At 55.0% G+C, this 14,256-nt stretch overlaps 1 protein-coding gene across 1 annotated transcript; it reads left to right on the top strand.

Moving 5' to 3' along the window:
* The first annotated feature begins 6,240 nt into the window (after positions 1-6,240).
* CPSF4L (cleavage and polyadenylation specific factor 4 like) lies at positions 6,241-12,965 on the top strand. Its single transcript, XM_070483539.1, has 5 exons — positions 6,241-6,343; positions 6,913-6,963; positions 8,683-8,835; positions 11,630-11,725; positions 12,738-12,965. Exons 1-5 carry the CDS (start codon positions 6,241-6,243, stop codon positions 12,833-12,835), a joined length of 501 nt encoding a protein of 166 aa, XP_070339640.1. The 3' UTR covers positions 12,836-12,965.
* Positions 12,966-14,256: the final 1,291 nt, after the last annotated feature.

Raw genomic sequence — 14,256 nt, 5'->3', positions numbered from 1 at the left:
CTCCCAGCCTCTTGAGCCTCCCAACAGCTGACTTGCCAGATCCAGCCCTAAAGAACCACAAATGGCTTCCCAAATGCACCACGCTGCTACTGCTGGAAACACTGTCCCCTGCCACCCTGACAATGCTCTACCCATCGACAGCTTTGTTTCATGTCCTCCTGGAAATCTTTCTTTGATGCTCAAGTGAGAGCTAAGTGGTCTTGTAGGAGCTTTGCAAATGCCTCGCATCCCACGTTGTAGGATTCAATTGCCTGTTGATTGGTAACTTTCCCCTCTGTCTTCGTTTCCTTATTGTTGCTGTGCCAAATTACTACAAATGGAGTAGCTTGAAACAACACAAACTTCGTGTCTTACCGTTCTGGAGGTCAGAAGGCTGAAATGGCTGTCACCAAGCTGACATCCAGGTGTCGGCAGGGCTGCATTCCTCCTGGAGGCTTCTCAGGAGAAGCTCTTTCCTTGCCTCTTCCAGTTTCTAGAGGCCGCCTGCATTCCTTGGCTTGTGGCGCCACCCTTCATCTCTCCCTCTCTCTCTCTCTCTCTCTCTCTCTCTCTCTCTCTCTCTCGTGATTACATTGGGCCCACCTGGCTAATCCAGGATGATCTCCCCATCTCAAGATACTTAATCTCCTCTGCAAAGTCCCTTTTGCCAGGTAAGGTAACATAGTCACAGGTTTTGGAGATTAGGATGTGGGCATCTTTGTGGGGCCATTATTCCGCCTACTAGAATAATGATGGTCGCTGTGTCTTCCTCATTCTGTATCCTCCAGAGTGAGTAGAAGTTCAAAAATATTTTTGAGTGAGTGAGTGAGTGAATGAATGAATGAATAGCTCCCTAGAGGCTAGGTGAGAGCAAAAGCCAGACAAGGGAAGCCGGAAGAACTGTGGGAAAGCAGGAAAAAGCCAGAGTGTAACTGGAGCCGGCCCCATCATGCTTCTTCTGCCAACTCATTTTTGCCGGCGGTCTGGGCCTGTGGCGTCCCCTGAGCTGCCCGTGACAGGACTCCTTTCTGCAGGACACAGGCCCGGGGGTAGAGCAGAGACCTGTGGAGGCTTCCCTCTGAGGCCCAGAAGGCTTACGGCCACCTCTGCTCAGCCTGGAGGGGCTCTGGGCACAGAAGCAGAGAAGAGGGAGGGCGACATGAGACCGAGACACAGGGTGGCAACAACAGTGCAGGAGAAAAGCCATTGAGACCCCCCTGGGCCAAGGGTGACTCCCCGAGCCCAGACGTCTTGTCTCCTTGACCCTCGGACCAAAAACACAATCCACATGGCCACTCATAAGCCCACGCTCTCGGGCCTTGGGGGTCTCAGGTGTCTTCCCAACGGGGGGGCCTTTCCCACACTGCAGCTTGGTAGGCTGGAAGGAGCCTGGCTTTGGGGTCATGCAGCCTGAGCTTGTGGTCTTTGGGAAGCTCATCTAAGCCTTTGAGCTTCCGTTTTCTCAACTGTAGAAGAGAAACAATATGGCTCTCTTTGAAAGGTTTTGTAGGAATTAGAGCGTCCACAGTAAACTTCAACTCATTAAGTCCTAGTATCTGGTGGCAAAGGTTGGGATTCTAGGTCCCCATTCTGATATCTGCTGGCTGTGTAAGCTTAGGCAGTCACTTTACCCCTCTGGGCCTTCGTTTCTTTATCTGTAAAATGGGTAGAACCTACTAGAATGGCTGCAGTGAGGACCGGAGGAGGCCCTCATAAGAAATACTGGGTGAGTCATTCGTCCTGTTACTGTGCCCCAGCCCCCAGGGGAGAGAGATGCCTTTCCCAGAACCACTGGACTCCAGAGACCAAGCTCCCAGGCAAAGACAGAACAGGACCACCCTGGCTGCTGGACCTCCCTGCCGTGCACTTCAAGTGGCAATTGTGAGCCAACAGCTGTCCCCACCAAGTGGGATCTCTGGGCCACAAAGAGCAACGGGGAGGGCAGGGCACACTGTCGCATCGTCCCTGGGGCTGAGCAGCAGCAGCTGTGGGTCACTGGGGGCTCCTCCTGACTCCCACCCCCTCCCAACACCATGGCTATCTAGCCCCCGGGCCCATCCCTACTGGACCTGGAGCAGCTCTCCAACAGCACCTGAGCAGCAGGAGGCCCCTGCGCCCCAGCACCTTGTACCAGGGGCCCCTGGGAATAATAAACTTGATTTTTTTTTGGTTGGTTTTTCTTGAGGAAGATCAGCCCTGAGCTAACATCTGCCGCCAATGCTCCTCTTTTTGCTGAGGAAGACTGGCCCTGAGCTAACATCTGTGCCCATCTTCCTCTACTTTCTATGTGGGACGCCTGCCACAGCATGGCTTGACAAGTGATGCGTAGGGCTGTATCTGGGATCTGAACTGGTGAACCCCAGGTCGCAAAGTGGAAGGTGGTCACGAAGTGGAAGGTGCGAACTTAACTGCTATGCCACAGGGCCAGCCGCAGGAATAATAAACTTGAAGAAAGAGTGCCTTTGTGGACCTGCGGGCAAGACATCTGGGGCCTTGAGCACCAGGCCACACCCATTCCTAGTGCCTCATGGGACCCTCCTCCTGGGAAGGATGACTCTAATAAAACTCTTCCCCCGTGTCAGGCATCCACGTGTACTTTTCACTTTTCGTCAGCCCCCAGGAGGTCACCCTCTGGGTCCCATTTTACCAATGCAGAATCTGGGGCTGAGGGATGGGACTGAATGACTGGCCCAGGATTATGGGCTGGGGACCAGCAGAGCCAGGATCTGAACCCTGGCCTGCCCGATGCCACAGTCTGCACCCTTTCCATGAACTCCGGGTGCCCAAGTGGGGAGAAATGCAGATGCAGAGACACCAGGGAGGAGGGCGTGGCCACACCCTGCCCAGAAAAGCACTGACTGCGGCGGAGCCGAGGCGGAGGGTGGGGTGGGGATGACGGCGACCTCTGCCAGTTCCCGGTAGCAGAGAATTCTAGAGCTCCCTGCACCCCTGCATGCCAGAACAACGCGTTTATAAAGGGAAGAGGGCAGGGTGCTGATGATTCAGGAAATCTGCAGCCGAGTTAAATGAGGGCCTCATAATGATGGTGATTAAAAATTAACGCCACTGTTTGTTTAGTGATTTGCGCGTCCACTTTGCAGCCACAAATTAATTGATAAATGAATACACAAGTGTTCAGGATAAGCTCCAGGGTACAGAGGAGAGAATTGTGAGGTTCCAGCGGGGCCGTCCCAGCGCTGGGATCCCCAGCCCCAGCCCCTCCACCAGGGCATTGCCTGGGCTTCTCCCCTTGGGGCTCGCTCTTCACTTTGCACAGTGCGCGTGTTGGGCCACTTGGGAGCCATGAGGTGGTAGGAGAAACGGGGTGGAGGGGGGCAGCTCCCCCTGGTCTGAGTGAGACAGAGGACAGGGAAAGGGCCTGTGAGGTGGGAGACCCAGATCCAACCCCCAGTGCTGACGCTAATTAGCAGCAGGACCTTGGCAGCCACCCAGCTCCTCTGTTTCTAGCTGCTCATCTGTAAAAGGGTCTCAGAGGCTCAGTCTCCAATCGGGAAGATGTGTCAGTTTCCTGAGCCGCTGTAACAACCAACCACAAAGGTCGTGGCTTACAACAGCAGAAATTTACTCCCTCACAGTCTGGAGGCCGGAAGTCCAAGATCAAGGTGTCAGTGAGGTTGGTTCCTTCTGCAGCCTCTGAGGAAGAAGCTGTCCCATGCCTCTCTCCTGGCTTCTGGTGGTGGTGGCCTTCCTGGGCGCTCCACGGTGGCTGTCTAACTTGTCCCCTCCTTTGTCTTCACGTGCCTTCTTCTCTGTATCCACGTGTCTCAAATCCTCCTCTCTTCTCTCCTCTAAGGACACCAGGCGTTGAGTTTAGGACTCAGCCTAATTCCAGGATGATCTCACCTTGAGATCCTTAGCTTAATTACACCTGCAAAGACCCAATTTCCAAATAAGGTCAGTGCACGAGGGTTAGGACTTGGACTCTTCTTGGGGAGACAATACCGCCCACACCAGAAGGTATTTTGGAGAAGCAGAAACCATGAATTCAAGGTGCTGTCATTCTGACGCCACATGAATGAAGCACTGGGAGAGGGGGATACATCCATATGACATCCTCCCCACACCTGTGGGCCAGGCACACAGAGGTGGGATGGGGAGTCCAGGTGGGAGGTGGGACCTGGACCAGAAGAGGAGCGGAGAAGCTGGGGGTGGATGGAGGGAGGGGTCTCTGCCGGGGCCTCCTTCATGCTCAGCCCTCAGCCCTCAGCCCTGACCTCTTTCAGGCCCCCAGAGCACTGGGAGGCACCTCTGCCTATATCCCCAGGGCTCTAGTTATTATTTTTGGTCAGCCCCTAAGTGGCCTCCTGCCCCGTCTTTCCCCCACAATCCATTCTCCAGGGTGCTGTGTGTTGCTCTCCCGGCCCTTCCAGGGCTCTCCACTGGCTTCATGACAAAAACCAAGCCCTTAGAGGACACTCCTGGCTCAGGTCCTGCTTACTTCTCACTCTTGTCACTCAGCTCTCCCCTTCTCTAACACCATGCTTCTGCCAAGCCAAACCCTTGACTGTCCCCTCCACCTGCCATGCTGCTTCATGGCTCTGTGCTTTCAGACTGCTGGCCCCTCTTCTGGAACATTCTCCCTGCATCATCACCAGACTCTCCTTTGAGAGCCCTCCCTGCTTCCCCCTACCATTATCACCCTGTTGTATAACCGTGTTGTTGAACGTCTGTCTCTCCCATTTGACCTCGCCATCCCTGAGGGCAGGAACACAGTCCTTTGTTCCAGGGCCCGAGTCCCCAGTACAGAGATGCTCTGTGGACATTTACGGGAGGAAATCATCAGAGACCTAGGTTTAAATTCCATCATTAACAACTTCCCAACTGTGTGCCTTGGCCTCTCTGAGCCTCGATTTCCTCATCTGCCTTCTCTGCCAGGCTGGAGTGTGCCTTAAATGAGCCTGTGTTGACAGACGAACGTGTTCTGGGGACCACTAATCAATGCATGTGAATAGGGCCAAGAGAAGCAAGGGTGTCTACCCAAGAGACCGCTTCACCCCGCCTCGCACAGCCCCCAGCTTACCCCTCTGCCTTCCTAAGAATGTCCCTGGAGGGAGGCCCAAGCTTCTGGAAACTCTTGAATCCCTTCCTTGCCCCTCCCAGCCTGGCCTCGGCTCCAGGTGTCTATCTCTCCAGCTATTTTCTTTTCTGATCCGGAGTTCAAAAGAACAACAAATCTGGGAGCAACAGGCAGAGGAAACAAAGCTAGCAGGCTCGCTCTTGTTGGCTGGGCTGCGGGCCTGCGGGGCGCTGCCGCCTCTCGCTGCTCATCTGGGAAGGAGGCCGTTTGGGTTCCGCTGGCATCAACTCCAGGGAGACTCAGCTCCAGTTGGAGGGAAGGCCACTTCGGGGCCAGAGCAGGGGGATGGGCAAAGCTGCTCTAGTTAGAGCCCTAAAACGCTCCTTTGAAAGTACTTTCAGATGTCCCCAGCCCTGGGGGCAGGGGTGGTGTAATCATAATAAAAGAATATTTGCATAGAGATTTCGTTTACAAAGCACTTTCTCAGGGGTGGGAGGCGCTGGGTGGCCGTGGAATCCTGGCTGGGAGGCCACGGCCCCTGGCTGGTCCCGCCCCCAGCCCAGCTTGTGTGCGCGGTACACAAAGCGCTATTCATCCAGCGATTTCCGATTCCTCTGGATTTCATGCCTTTTCCCCTCTCTCCCATGAAGAGCTCACTCAGGGCTTGTCACTCAGTCCAGAAAAGGGGCGTCAGGAGTCCCAGAGGGAGGGGTTGGCTGGGACTCGATTGGGGGGATGGGGGGAGGCAGGTCTGCACCCCGCCCCCGCCCCCACGCCCTCTTGCCGGGAGCTTCTGCGAATCAGAACAGGGGCCATGCGGTTGGTCTGTGCCCTGCGCCTCACAGCTAACCTGTGGCTGTGTCTTCATGGTGAGAGTATGAGCGCAGGTCTGGAAACGTCTGTGCGTATGCTCTGTGTGTCTGGGAACACGCAGAGATAAGCAGTGTGTGGGTCTTTGCTAATCCGGCCCCAGCAGCGGGCACTGGGAGTGGGACTTACCACAGAGGGTGGGGGTGGGCGGCCCTGAGGCGTGTGCACCAGCACCTAGTGGAGGGGTGAGACAACTGTGCCTAGAGAGGAGCCTGGCAGCCACCTGGCCACCGGCATCTGGGGGTGAAGCTGTCTGCAGCAGACCCTGGCCCCTTAAGGAACTCTCACGAGCTATATAGGGTCCACCTGGAGGGGCTTGCGCAGCTTTTAGCAGCCCCAGCAGGAGATGGAAGATGCAAGAGGTCATTGCAGGGCTGGGGCGGTTCACCTTCACCTTTGAGAAGGATGTAGAGATGCAAAAGGGAACCGGACTCCTGCCTTTCCAGGGCATGGACAGTGAGTGAGGACAGCTGTCCCTCTCAGGGACCCCACGCCATCCCTCCCCCGCTCCCCCAGCCTTCTCTGCAGGCCTGTCTGCTCAGTTGCCCGAGGGGGTGGCCCCTTCTCCCGGCTGCTCACCAGGGAGCCTGGGCGGGGGACTTGGGCCCACTGTCGGGGATTCCCAGCTATGCCCCTCTCTTCTCAGGGCCTCAGGCCTCCCCTCTTACATCCTCTCCAGGACTCCAGGAAAATGGGGCTAGCTTCTGTGCAGCCCATTTCCCAGACTGGGAAAGCACAGACACATAGATGGTGAACTGAGAGAAGCCAGGAAAGACCACACTGGCCTCCTGGGCTCCTAGACTGGCCTTGGGCCCCTCCCTGGCCTCTGTTTCAGAGTTAGGGGGCTTAGGTGTTGAGATCTGGAGCCTGGCTCTGGAGACCAGCATCCAAAGGGCCAGGACTTGGGGGCCCCAGCCCCAAGCCTTGGGGAGCTTCAGGGGGGCACTTGCTGATGGGGGTGAAGGCCCTCCAGCAGCTGCAGCCTCGGGGAAAACTACCTTCTCTCTCCCTTCTTCCCCTTCCAGAGTCGAGCTCAGCCGTATGCAATTTCTTCGCTAAAGGGCTCTGTGAGAAAGGTGGGTCAGCAGGTGGGCTGAGGTGGGGCGGGAGCAGGGCTGTCTAGGTCACACTGGGTTTAGCTTGGCCTGGAATCGGCTGTAGACTTTGCACCTGGGGAGGGGAAGTTGGGATGGGGCAGAATTTTAGTGTTATAAGTAGGCAAAGGCATGCGGGTGGGTCCATCCGGAAGGCGTCCCCTGACTCGGCAGCATTGATTAGGGTGGTCGGGGCTGCCGGAAGGGGCATTCCCTTCTCGCCACCCTCTTGGGGGTGGGAGCTTCGCGGCTTTCAGCCTATGTGTTCCCAGAAGACTCCAGACTTCTTCATTTTCTCCTATTTTCCTCCCAGCCAGGAAAGTGCCATCCTCCCCCCACGCTTGTCCTCTGACTCAGTGTGGGACGTGGTCAGCTGTTCTGTCCACTCCTTATGTCCTAAGGTAGCTCTAGCCACAGTCCCTAAAATGTTGCCAAAAAACATCCTCTATTTCTCCCCTGCCCTAACTTGGATCGGGCAATACCCCCTTCCAAGCCCCTCTCCTCAAATGTAGCCATTCTCGGGGAGGCCTGACCCAAATACAGGCGTTCAACTTTTCTTTTGGCTCATGAACCACTCACAGGCTCTTCCTATAGCACTACACAGGTGCCCAAAAAGCCTTGCCTGCGATTTGGCGTTCCCAGTCCTCCTATAGATCCACGTTCAGAAGCCCTGCTAGTAGGAATGAGTTTAGGACCAGCTTTTGGGATCTAAGTGATTCTGTTCTTGGGAAGGTGGGAGGCCAGGCGGGGCCTAGGCATGGAGGACCCGGAACCGTTTTTGCTGCGTGTCTCGTCTGTCTTTGGGACAGCCCTGGGCGATGGGGTGAGAAGGGAAAGGAGCCCAGTGACCACTGGAGGTTTTGTGCAGCCTGGACTGTGACGCCTGCTGGGGTCCTGTCTCCTCCGCTCGGCCCGTTCAGTCCCGAGAGCAGTGGCTCACAGTGACACCTTTTGCAAAGAAATAAAACTCTTCTTGTGGAAGGTCAGACTCGAGCAAGTCAATGGCCAGGGGTGAGGGGAGGGCTATTTAAAAAGAACACCTTCCCAGCCCCCCTCAAATTCTATCAGAGAGTTGGCCGAGCATGAGGACGGTCCTGCTTAGAAACTCAGGGCCTGGGGTGTCCTTCCTGCTGATGGCAACACCGCGTCAATGAAGACGATAAAGAGGTCAATATAACATTTCCATTTCCTTCTAAATTGTTACGAAGTGGGCTCTGATGTCACCATGCTGGGCTTCTGGAATAAGGAAGCATAATGTTTGTGTTTTTAAGACATGAATTCAACAGGCCCTTAATGAGTAGCTAATGTGTGCCAGGGACTGTGCTGGGTGGGGGTCCAGGGCTGGAAACCACCCTCGCTGTCCGGGGGAGCTCCACGGTAAGCCTGGAGAGGGCGTGTCAGGCACTGTGGGACCTCTCCCAACAGCCAGGGGCTGCCTGGGGTTTGAGAAGGACAAGGGCAGGCCAGGCAGAGAGGAAAGTTGGGCAGACATGTGGCAGTAGGAACAGCTGTCTGTTAAGACGATAGCATGTCCATGTCCTCCGTGCTGCCGCTGGCCCCCAGTTCTGGCTTCTACCAGGGTCTAGGTAAAGGGAGGGCATTGGGGCTGAGACCCAGCACCCCAGCTCCTTCCAGGGGTGAGCTGGGCCCAGGCTGTGGATGAGTTGGGGGCCTCCCAGCTGGGTGCTCTGGTGTCCCCAGGGAAGCTCTGCCCGTTCCGGCATGACCGAGGGGATAAGATGGTGGTGTGTAAGCACTGGCTCCGGGGGCTGTGCAAGAAGGGCGACCAGTGCAAGTTCCTGCACCAGTATGATGCCACCAGGATGCCTGAGTGCTACTTCTTCTCCAAGTTTGGTAATGCCCCTTCCTGGCTCTGGCCTCTCACCCCGGGGGTGGCCGTGGGGGCCGTGAGATGGGAAGAAGGTTTGGGAGGGGCACCCAGAGGAGGGCTTGCAGGTCCCAGGGGGCAGACCAGGACTGTCTGAGCCTCGGATGCCAGCTTCTCCAACCCCGTAGGAAAAGTGGAACTGTCCTCTGATGCCTGTTTCCCCGCCCCGCCAGGCTCAGGCACACGCCGCCCACCCCCAAGGGAAGGAGAGGGTGGGGCTGGAATCAAAGCCTGAATTGTTGCCCTCCCCAGTCCTGGCTAGTCATGCTCCCAGACTGACTGTCCGAAATGTCTCTGAGGGCCATCTGTCAGTCCTGGGACTGGGGGGGGGGGCAGGGTCCAGGCCAGCGTTTCCCAAACAGCAGGCCTTTGGGAGCCGTTTTCACGATGCTTCCCATCCCCACAGAGCACCTGGACCCCTCACCTGTCCCATCGTCTACTTTCAACCATCTTTCTATTTTTGAAGAAAACTTTACATTGCTTCCACAAATGGAAAGCTCTAGCATCACTTATTGGCAATAAAAGGTAATGGTAAACATACACTCATGAGGTGCAGAGCGTAGCCTCTAAAATTATCTTGTGTGGTCAGGTCTGGACCAGAATCTTCCCTCCCTCTGGCCTCAAGTCCTTCTTTTGTCATCCAAGGGGCTACATGGAGGGAAGCCCCACCTGTGCCCACCTCATTTCAGAATGGACTCTGTGAATGTGTTTCAGATCTCATCCTTCTCAATAAAATTTTACAGCTCAGTGCTTTTCAGAGCTGGAAGGAGCCTAAGGATTATCCAGTCCAGTGGTTTTCAAACTGTGTTCCAAAAAGAGTGACCCTGGAGGGAGAGAGCTGGGACAGTCTCCAGGGACGCCTCTGACTGAGCAGGCTTGGCTAGGAAACTGAGCCAGCTTTGGGGGGGGAGCTGCAAGCAGCTGCTCCTCATTAGTGTGATGGGGGGTGGTTGTGGGCATGTAGGAAGAAGACTAAGCTCCCCCTAGATCAGCAAGAGCTCCTTCCAGGCCCACATTCTTTTCCCTGCCTGTTCCTCGGGGTGAGGACTGGCCGTGGCAATCCGTGAAGGCTGCCCACATGTGTTCCTTGAAAGAAAGGGCAAAGTTTTTCTAGAACCCGGCTCCCCTTGGTCATCACCTAAACCTCTTTCATTTTAAAGTGCCACTTACTTATTCCTTCAATAAACCTTGGTTGGTTTTCTTTTGGGGACTGGGGACTGTGCTGGGCATGGAACTAGGAAGAGGACCAGGTCCCCTTCTGCCCTCAAGTAGCTCCCATTGTGAGGGGCAGAAGTTTCCATGAATGATTGTAATACATGTGACCTAGGTTTTTGCTCTTGGAGTAAATGAAGGGACATCTCTAATATAATATCAAAGTAATTATTGCTCTTATTGGAAGTAAATTGTTTTATTTTAAAAAGTCTTGTTGGGAAGAGGTGGGAGTGGGAAGGGCAGTTGAAGGGGCCTGGAAGCCCAGGGTCTCTGGCCCTGTTCCTGGATGTGCTCATCAAAAAGGTACACTGGGTGGCTCTGGAAGGCAGACTGGAGGGTGAGGTGCGGGTGCCACCTGCTGGCCGTGAGACGAAGGCAGCAACATGCATCCAGGGCAGAAAGCAACACGTTGCGGAGATGACTTCCCATCGTCTCCACCCATCAAACGTTCACCAGTCCTGGGGGGATGTCACTGCCATTCCTTAGACGGTTCAGGCCCAGAGTTAGCTCTCTACCTAGTGCTGCACTCTGACCGTGAGCAAGTAAACCCCTCATCCGTGTGAGGAAGCCGGTGAAAGCAGATGTGACCTCTCCTCTCTGAGCACTGGGGTCCTCGTTTGTGAAATGAGAGGGTTGGGAAAGAACGGCGGCTTACGACTCCTAGGCATCAGTGGTACTCGTCTTCACTTTGCCGAAGCCCAGTGCATAAAACAGTTCTTTGGAGCAGTTTTAAACCCGCGGAGTAGACACCATGGAGCTCCTTTAGGCTCTGAAAAGCACTAAGTTATAGACTTTCAAGGATGATGAGATTGGAAACACTCACAATTCTCTACTGGAACGAGGTGAAAAGTAGTCCGAGTCTTCCCACATGGGTCCTTCAGAGCCACTGGGTCCTGAAGAAAAATCTGAGAGCTCTTAAGCCGACCCCTGTGTCATCGATGCAAACAGGCCCACTCCTTCTAGGAGACAGGGGTCTTGTCTCATCTCTAGACAAACCACAGCACAGGCTTAGTGAAACGGCAGGCGTCCCTCTGTGCAGCGTCTCTCTTGATCCCTGTGCCAACTCTGGAGCAGCACACTGCTCTTCTTGGCATTTCCACTGGAAAGAACCATGCCCGAGGCTCTGGGAGCAGCACGGGCCTCCTTGCAGAGGTGGAGAGGGCTTTATGCACAGCGCAGGGCTGCGTCTGCACGCAGTGTCTTCCGTCTTCCTGGGTCTTTAGCTGCTAGCTCTGGTCTCCCCTGGTTCCCTCCCCCAATGGCCTCTACAAGCCTTCAGCTCCAGTTCCTCCTCTGGATGTCTGGCCCTGCCCCAACTCCCCCAGATATGGATCTTCATGCCCAAGCTCTGCTTAGCAAGTATGACTGGGATCCACCCTTCTTAGACTGCAGGAAAGAGTAGAAATAGCCTGCTGTCTTAAAAAGCTGCTGCGGCCAGAGGAAGGCAAGCGGCTTAGATGCCAAAGGCAAGGTCAATCTTGTTTGGGAAGGGCAGAAGTGACCATAAAGATGAGCCCACTCATATACAAAGAACCCTGGAATTTTCAGGTGATTGCAACAACAAGGAATGTCCCTTTCTCCACGTGAAGCCAGCTTTCAAGACCCGGGACTGTCCTTGGTACGACCAAGGTTTCTGCAAGGACGGTGAGGCCCTGACAGAAAGGGGGCATTGGGGAATATGGGTGATCAGGGTGGGGTGCTCCCGTCAGGCAAGGGATGCAGATTCCTGGTGACGCCCTGTGGGGTCTGCCCCCAGGGCTGAAATCCCCACAGAAGGCCTTTCCATAGCTCTCCCGAGGCTCCCCCAGTGGAAAAACCCCCTGTGACACTATGACACACAGCCTCGTGTAGGGCAGGATGGGCTTCCGGGAGCAGGCTGACTTGGGTTCAAATCCCAGGGGCTTCAGAATGTATCAGCTGCACGACCTTGAACGAATGACTATACTGCTTGTTTCCTCACCTCTCAAAAGGGGAAACGCCTCCCTCATAGGGCTGTTGTGCCAGTCGGATGCATGACTGCACTCTGGGCATAGGGTCTGGCCCACAAGGCACACTCAGTTCACAGACATTCTCGTCTCTATTCCTTTTACCTACCGGGGGGTGTCCTGAGTGTCACTTAAGCGTGTCCCACCTACCTGGTTACAGCCTCGCTTAGGAGGAGGGTCCCTAGCAGAGTCCCTGCGTCCTGAGCACACATGCCCTTTCTTTTCCTGTGTCTCCAGGTGTGTTCTTACTGAGTTCTTGGCAGTGCTGGTTTAGGGGGCATCAGAGGAGAGGGGAACTGAAGGAGGATTAGTAAGATGTGGGGGTGGACTTTCTTCAGCTGTACCTTCTAAAGCTTAAATAAAGAAAAGGTGGCAAATTACAGTCCACCTGCATCTAAGTCCTCCAAGACAGTGTGTTAGGGACACTTCTGACCCTCCTATGATAGGACCGGCCAGCTGACACCTGCTCTGACACATTCCGAGGTTCCCTTTCCCATCTCAGCCACGGGGCTAGGAAGTAGGTGCTTTGGGGCAGATGGAAAGGACAGGAAGGTTTATACTGTTAAGTGGAGAGCCTGTGACTGTCCACGCCCTGCCTGGTGAGCGCTGTCACATGCCTTTTCCCCCTTGCTAAAGCAGAGCCTCCTGGCCATTTTCTCTTTGCGCAACAGGGCCCCTGTGTAAATACCGCCATGTCCGCAGGACGCTGTGTATTAACTACTTAGCTGGCTTCTGCCCCGAGGGACCCAAGTGCCAATTTGCACAGTAAGTATGATCCCACCAAGTGCTAGGCCCACTCTCAGGCTGCTAGATCTAGATCCTTCCGTACCTTCACTGGCCCAAGGTGAGAAGTGAAGTGTCTGGCAAGCGTCCGCCCACCAAGTTTTCCTAGCCTTGCCCCGCCGCACCCACCCCTCCTTGGTGCTGTCAGCTGCACTGAACTCACCCACGCTGCTAATGTACGTTCATGCTGGGGGTGGGCATGTAGCTCTTCATGAACTGTTCGAGAAATAAGAGCAGAAACATTTAACACCACCCTCCCGACCCCCCGCATCCTCTGCAAATCTCCCTCACTCCCTGGCTAGGATGCGGCTCTTCCCTCTGGGGCTCTGAAACAGGAAATCTGCAGCAGGCTGGTGCCGAGCATGTTAATGAGTTAGAGCCAGGCTGTAATTGTCTCTCTCTCTGTACTTCCTTCAGTCCCAAGATGAATCTTTTATTCAACCCAAGTTACATGAAGGTGAGTCCAGGCAGGAAGGATAAGGTGTGTCTCCCTCCCTTTGTGCACACTGTTCCCTGGGGAACTCTGACACCTGGCACTGCACCATTCCCAGCCGCCCTCACTCTCGCACGATCTGCTCTGAGTACCGCCCCTGGGAAAGGCACACACCATCTTTTGTGTGTGGCCCCTATGGTGGTTGGTCCTCCCAGACCCCCTCCAACCTCTATAATCTCTGCTTCACGTAGGGCTTCTCAGCCCAGCCCCTGGGGCTCTCCTTCTTAGCTGGATAACATGTGCTGGTTTTTGTTAAAGAACATGGAGCCCAGCTCAGGACTTGTGGTCCAAAGTTGCCGTCCTGAATCAGGGCCATCCTGTTGTGCCTGTCCCTATGGGAACAGATACTCTTCCTACCGATACCAAGCCCTGATGAGAGCCTGCCCCCAACCTATGGCCTGTGGGCCAAATCCGGCCCGTTGCCTCTTTTTGTACAGCTGGGGAGCTATGAATGTTTTAAAAGATTGGGGGGGAACCCCAAAAGAATATTTTGTGACATGTGAGATGATAATTCAGTGCCCATCAATGGTTTTACTGGAACAGGGCCAAGCTCATCATTTCCATATTGTTTCTAGCTGTTCTCAGGCTTACGATGGCAGAGTTGAGCAGTTGCAGTAGAGACCAGCTGTCTTGCAAAGCCGAAAATGTTTACTGGTGGGTCCTCTACAGAAAAGGGTTGCTGCCTCCTGGTCTGGATGACCGAATGCTAGTCTGGCAGAGGCCAAAGGAGGAGCGCAAACCCTGGGGGCAGCTTCTGAGCTCTTGTTAATTAGTGGTCCTACATCCAGTCAATCAGGAAGAGGGAAGCCCAGCACTAAGCTGGCATGGCGATGGTGCGGCAGGAGGGCGACCCCTGCTGGTTCCGAGTGGGACCTTTGATACAAGGAAGCAATCTTCAAGGACTGGGGAATTCA

The sequence above is a fragment of the Equus asinus genome, chromosome 13 (assembly GCF_041296235.1).
Source record: "Equus asinus isolate D_3611 breed Donkey chromosome 13, EquAss-T2T_v2, whole genome shotgun sequence".
Taxonomy (NCBI): Eukaryota; Metazoa; Chordata; class Mammalia; order Perissodactyla; family Equidae; genus Equus; species Equus asinus.
This window is presented reverse-complemented; position numbering and strand designations above follow the sequence as displayed.

Bases quoted from the DNA above. Each gene is read 5' to 3' on its own strand.
- CPSF4L (XM_070483539.1), top strand. From the start codon at position 6,241: ATGCAAGAGGTCATTGCAGGGCTGGGGCGGTTCACCTTCACCTTTGAG. The intron at 6,344-6,912 runs GTGAGTGAGGAC...TTCCCCTTCCAG, and splicing joins GCCTTTCCAGGGCATGGACA to AGTCGAGCTCAGCCGTATGC. The intron at 11,726-12,737 runs GTGAGGCCCTGA...TTTGCGCAACAG, and splicing joins CCAAGGTTTCTGCAAGGACG to GGCCCCTGTGTAAATACCGC.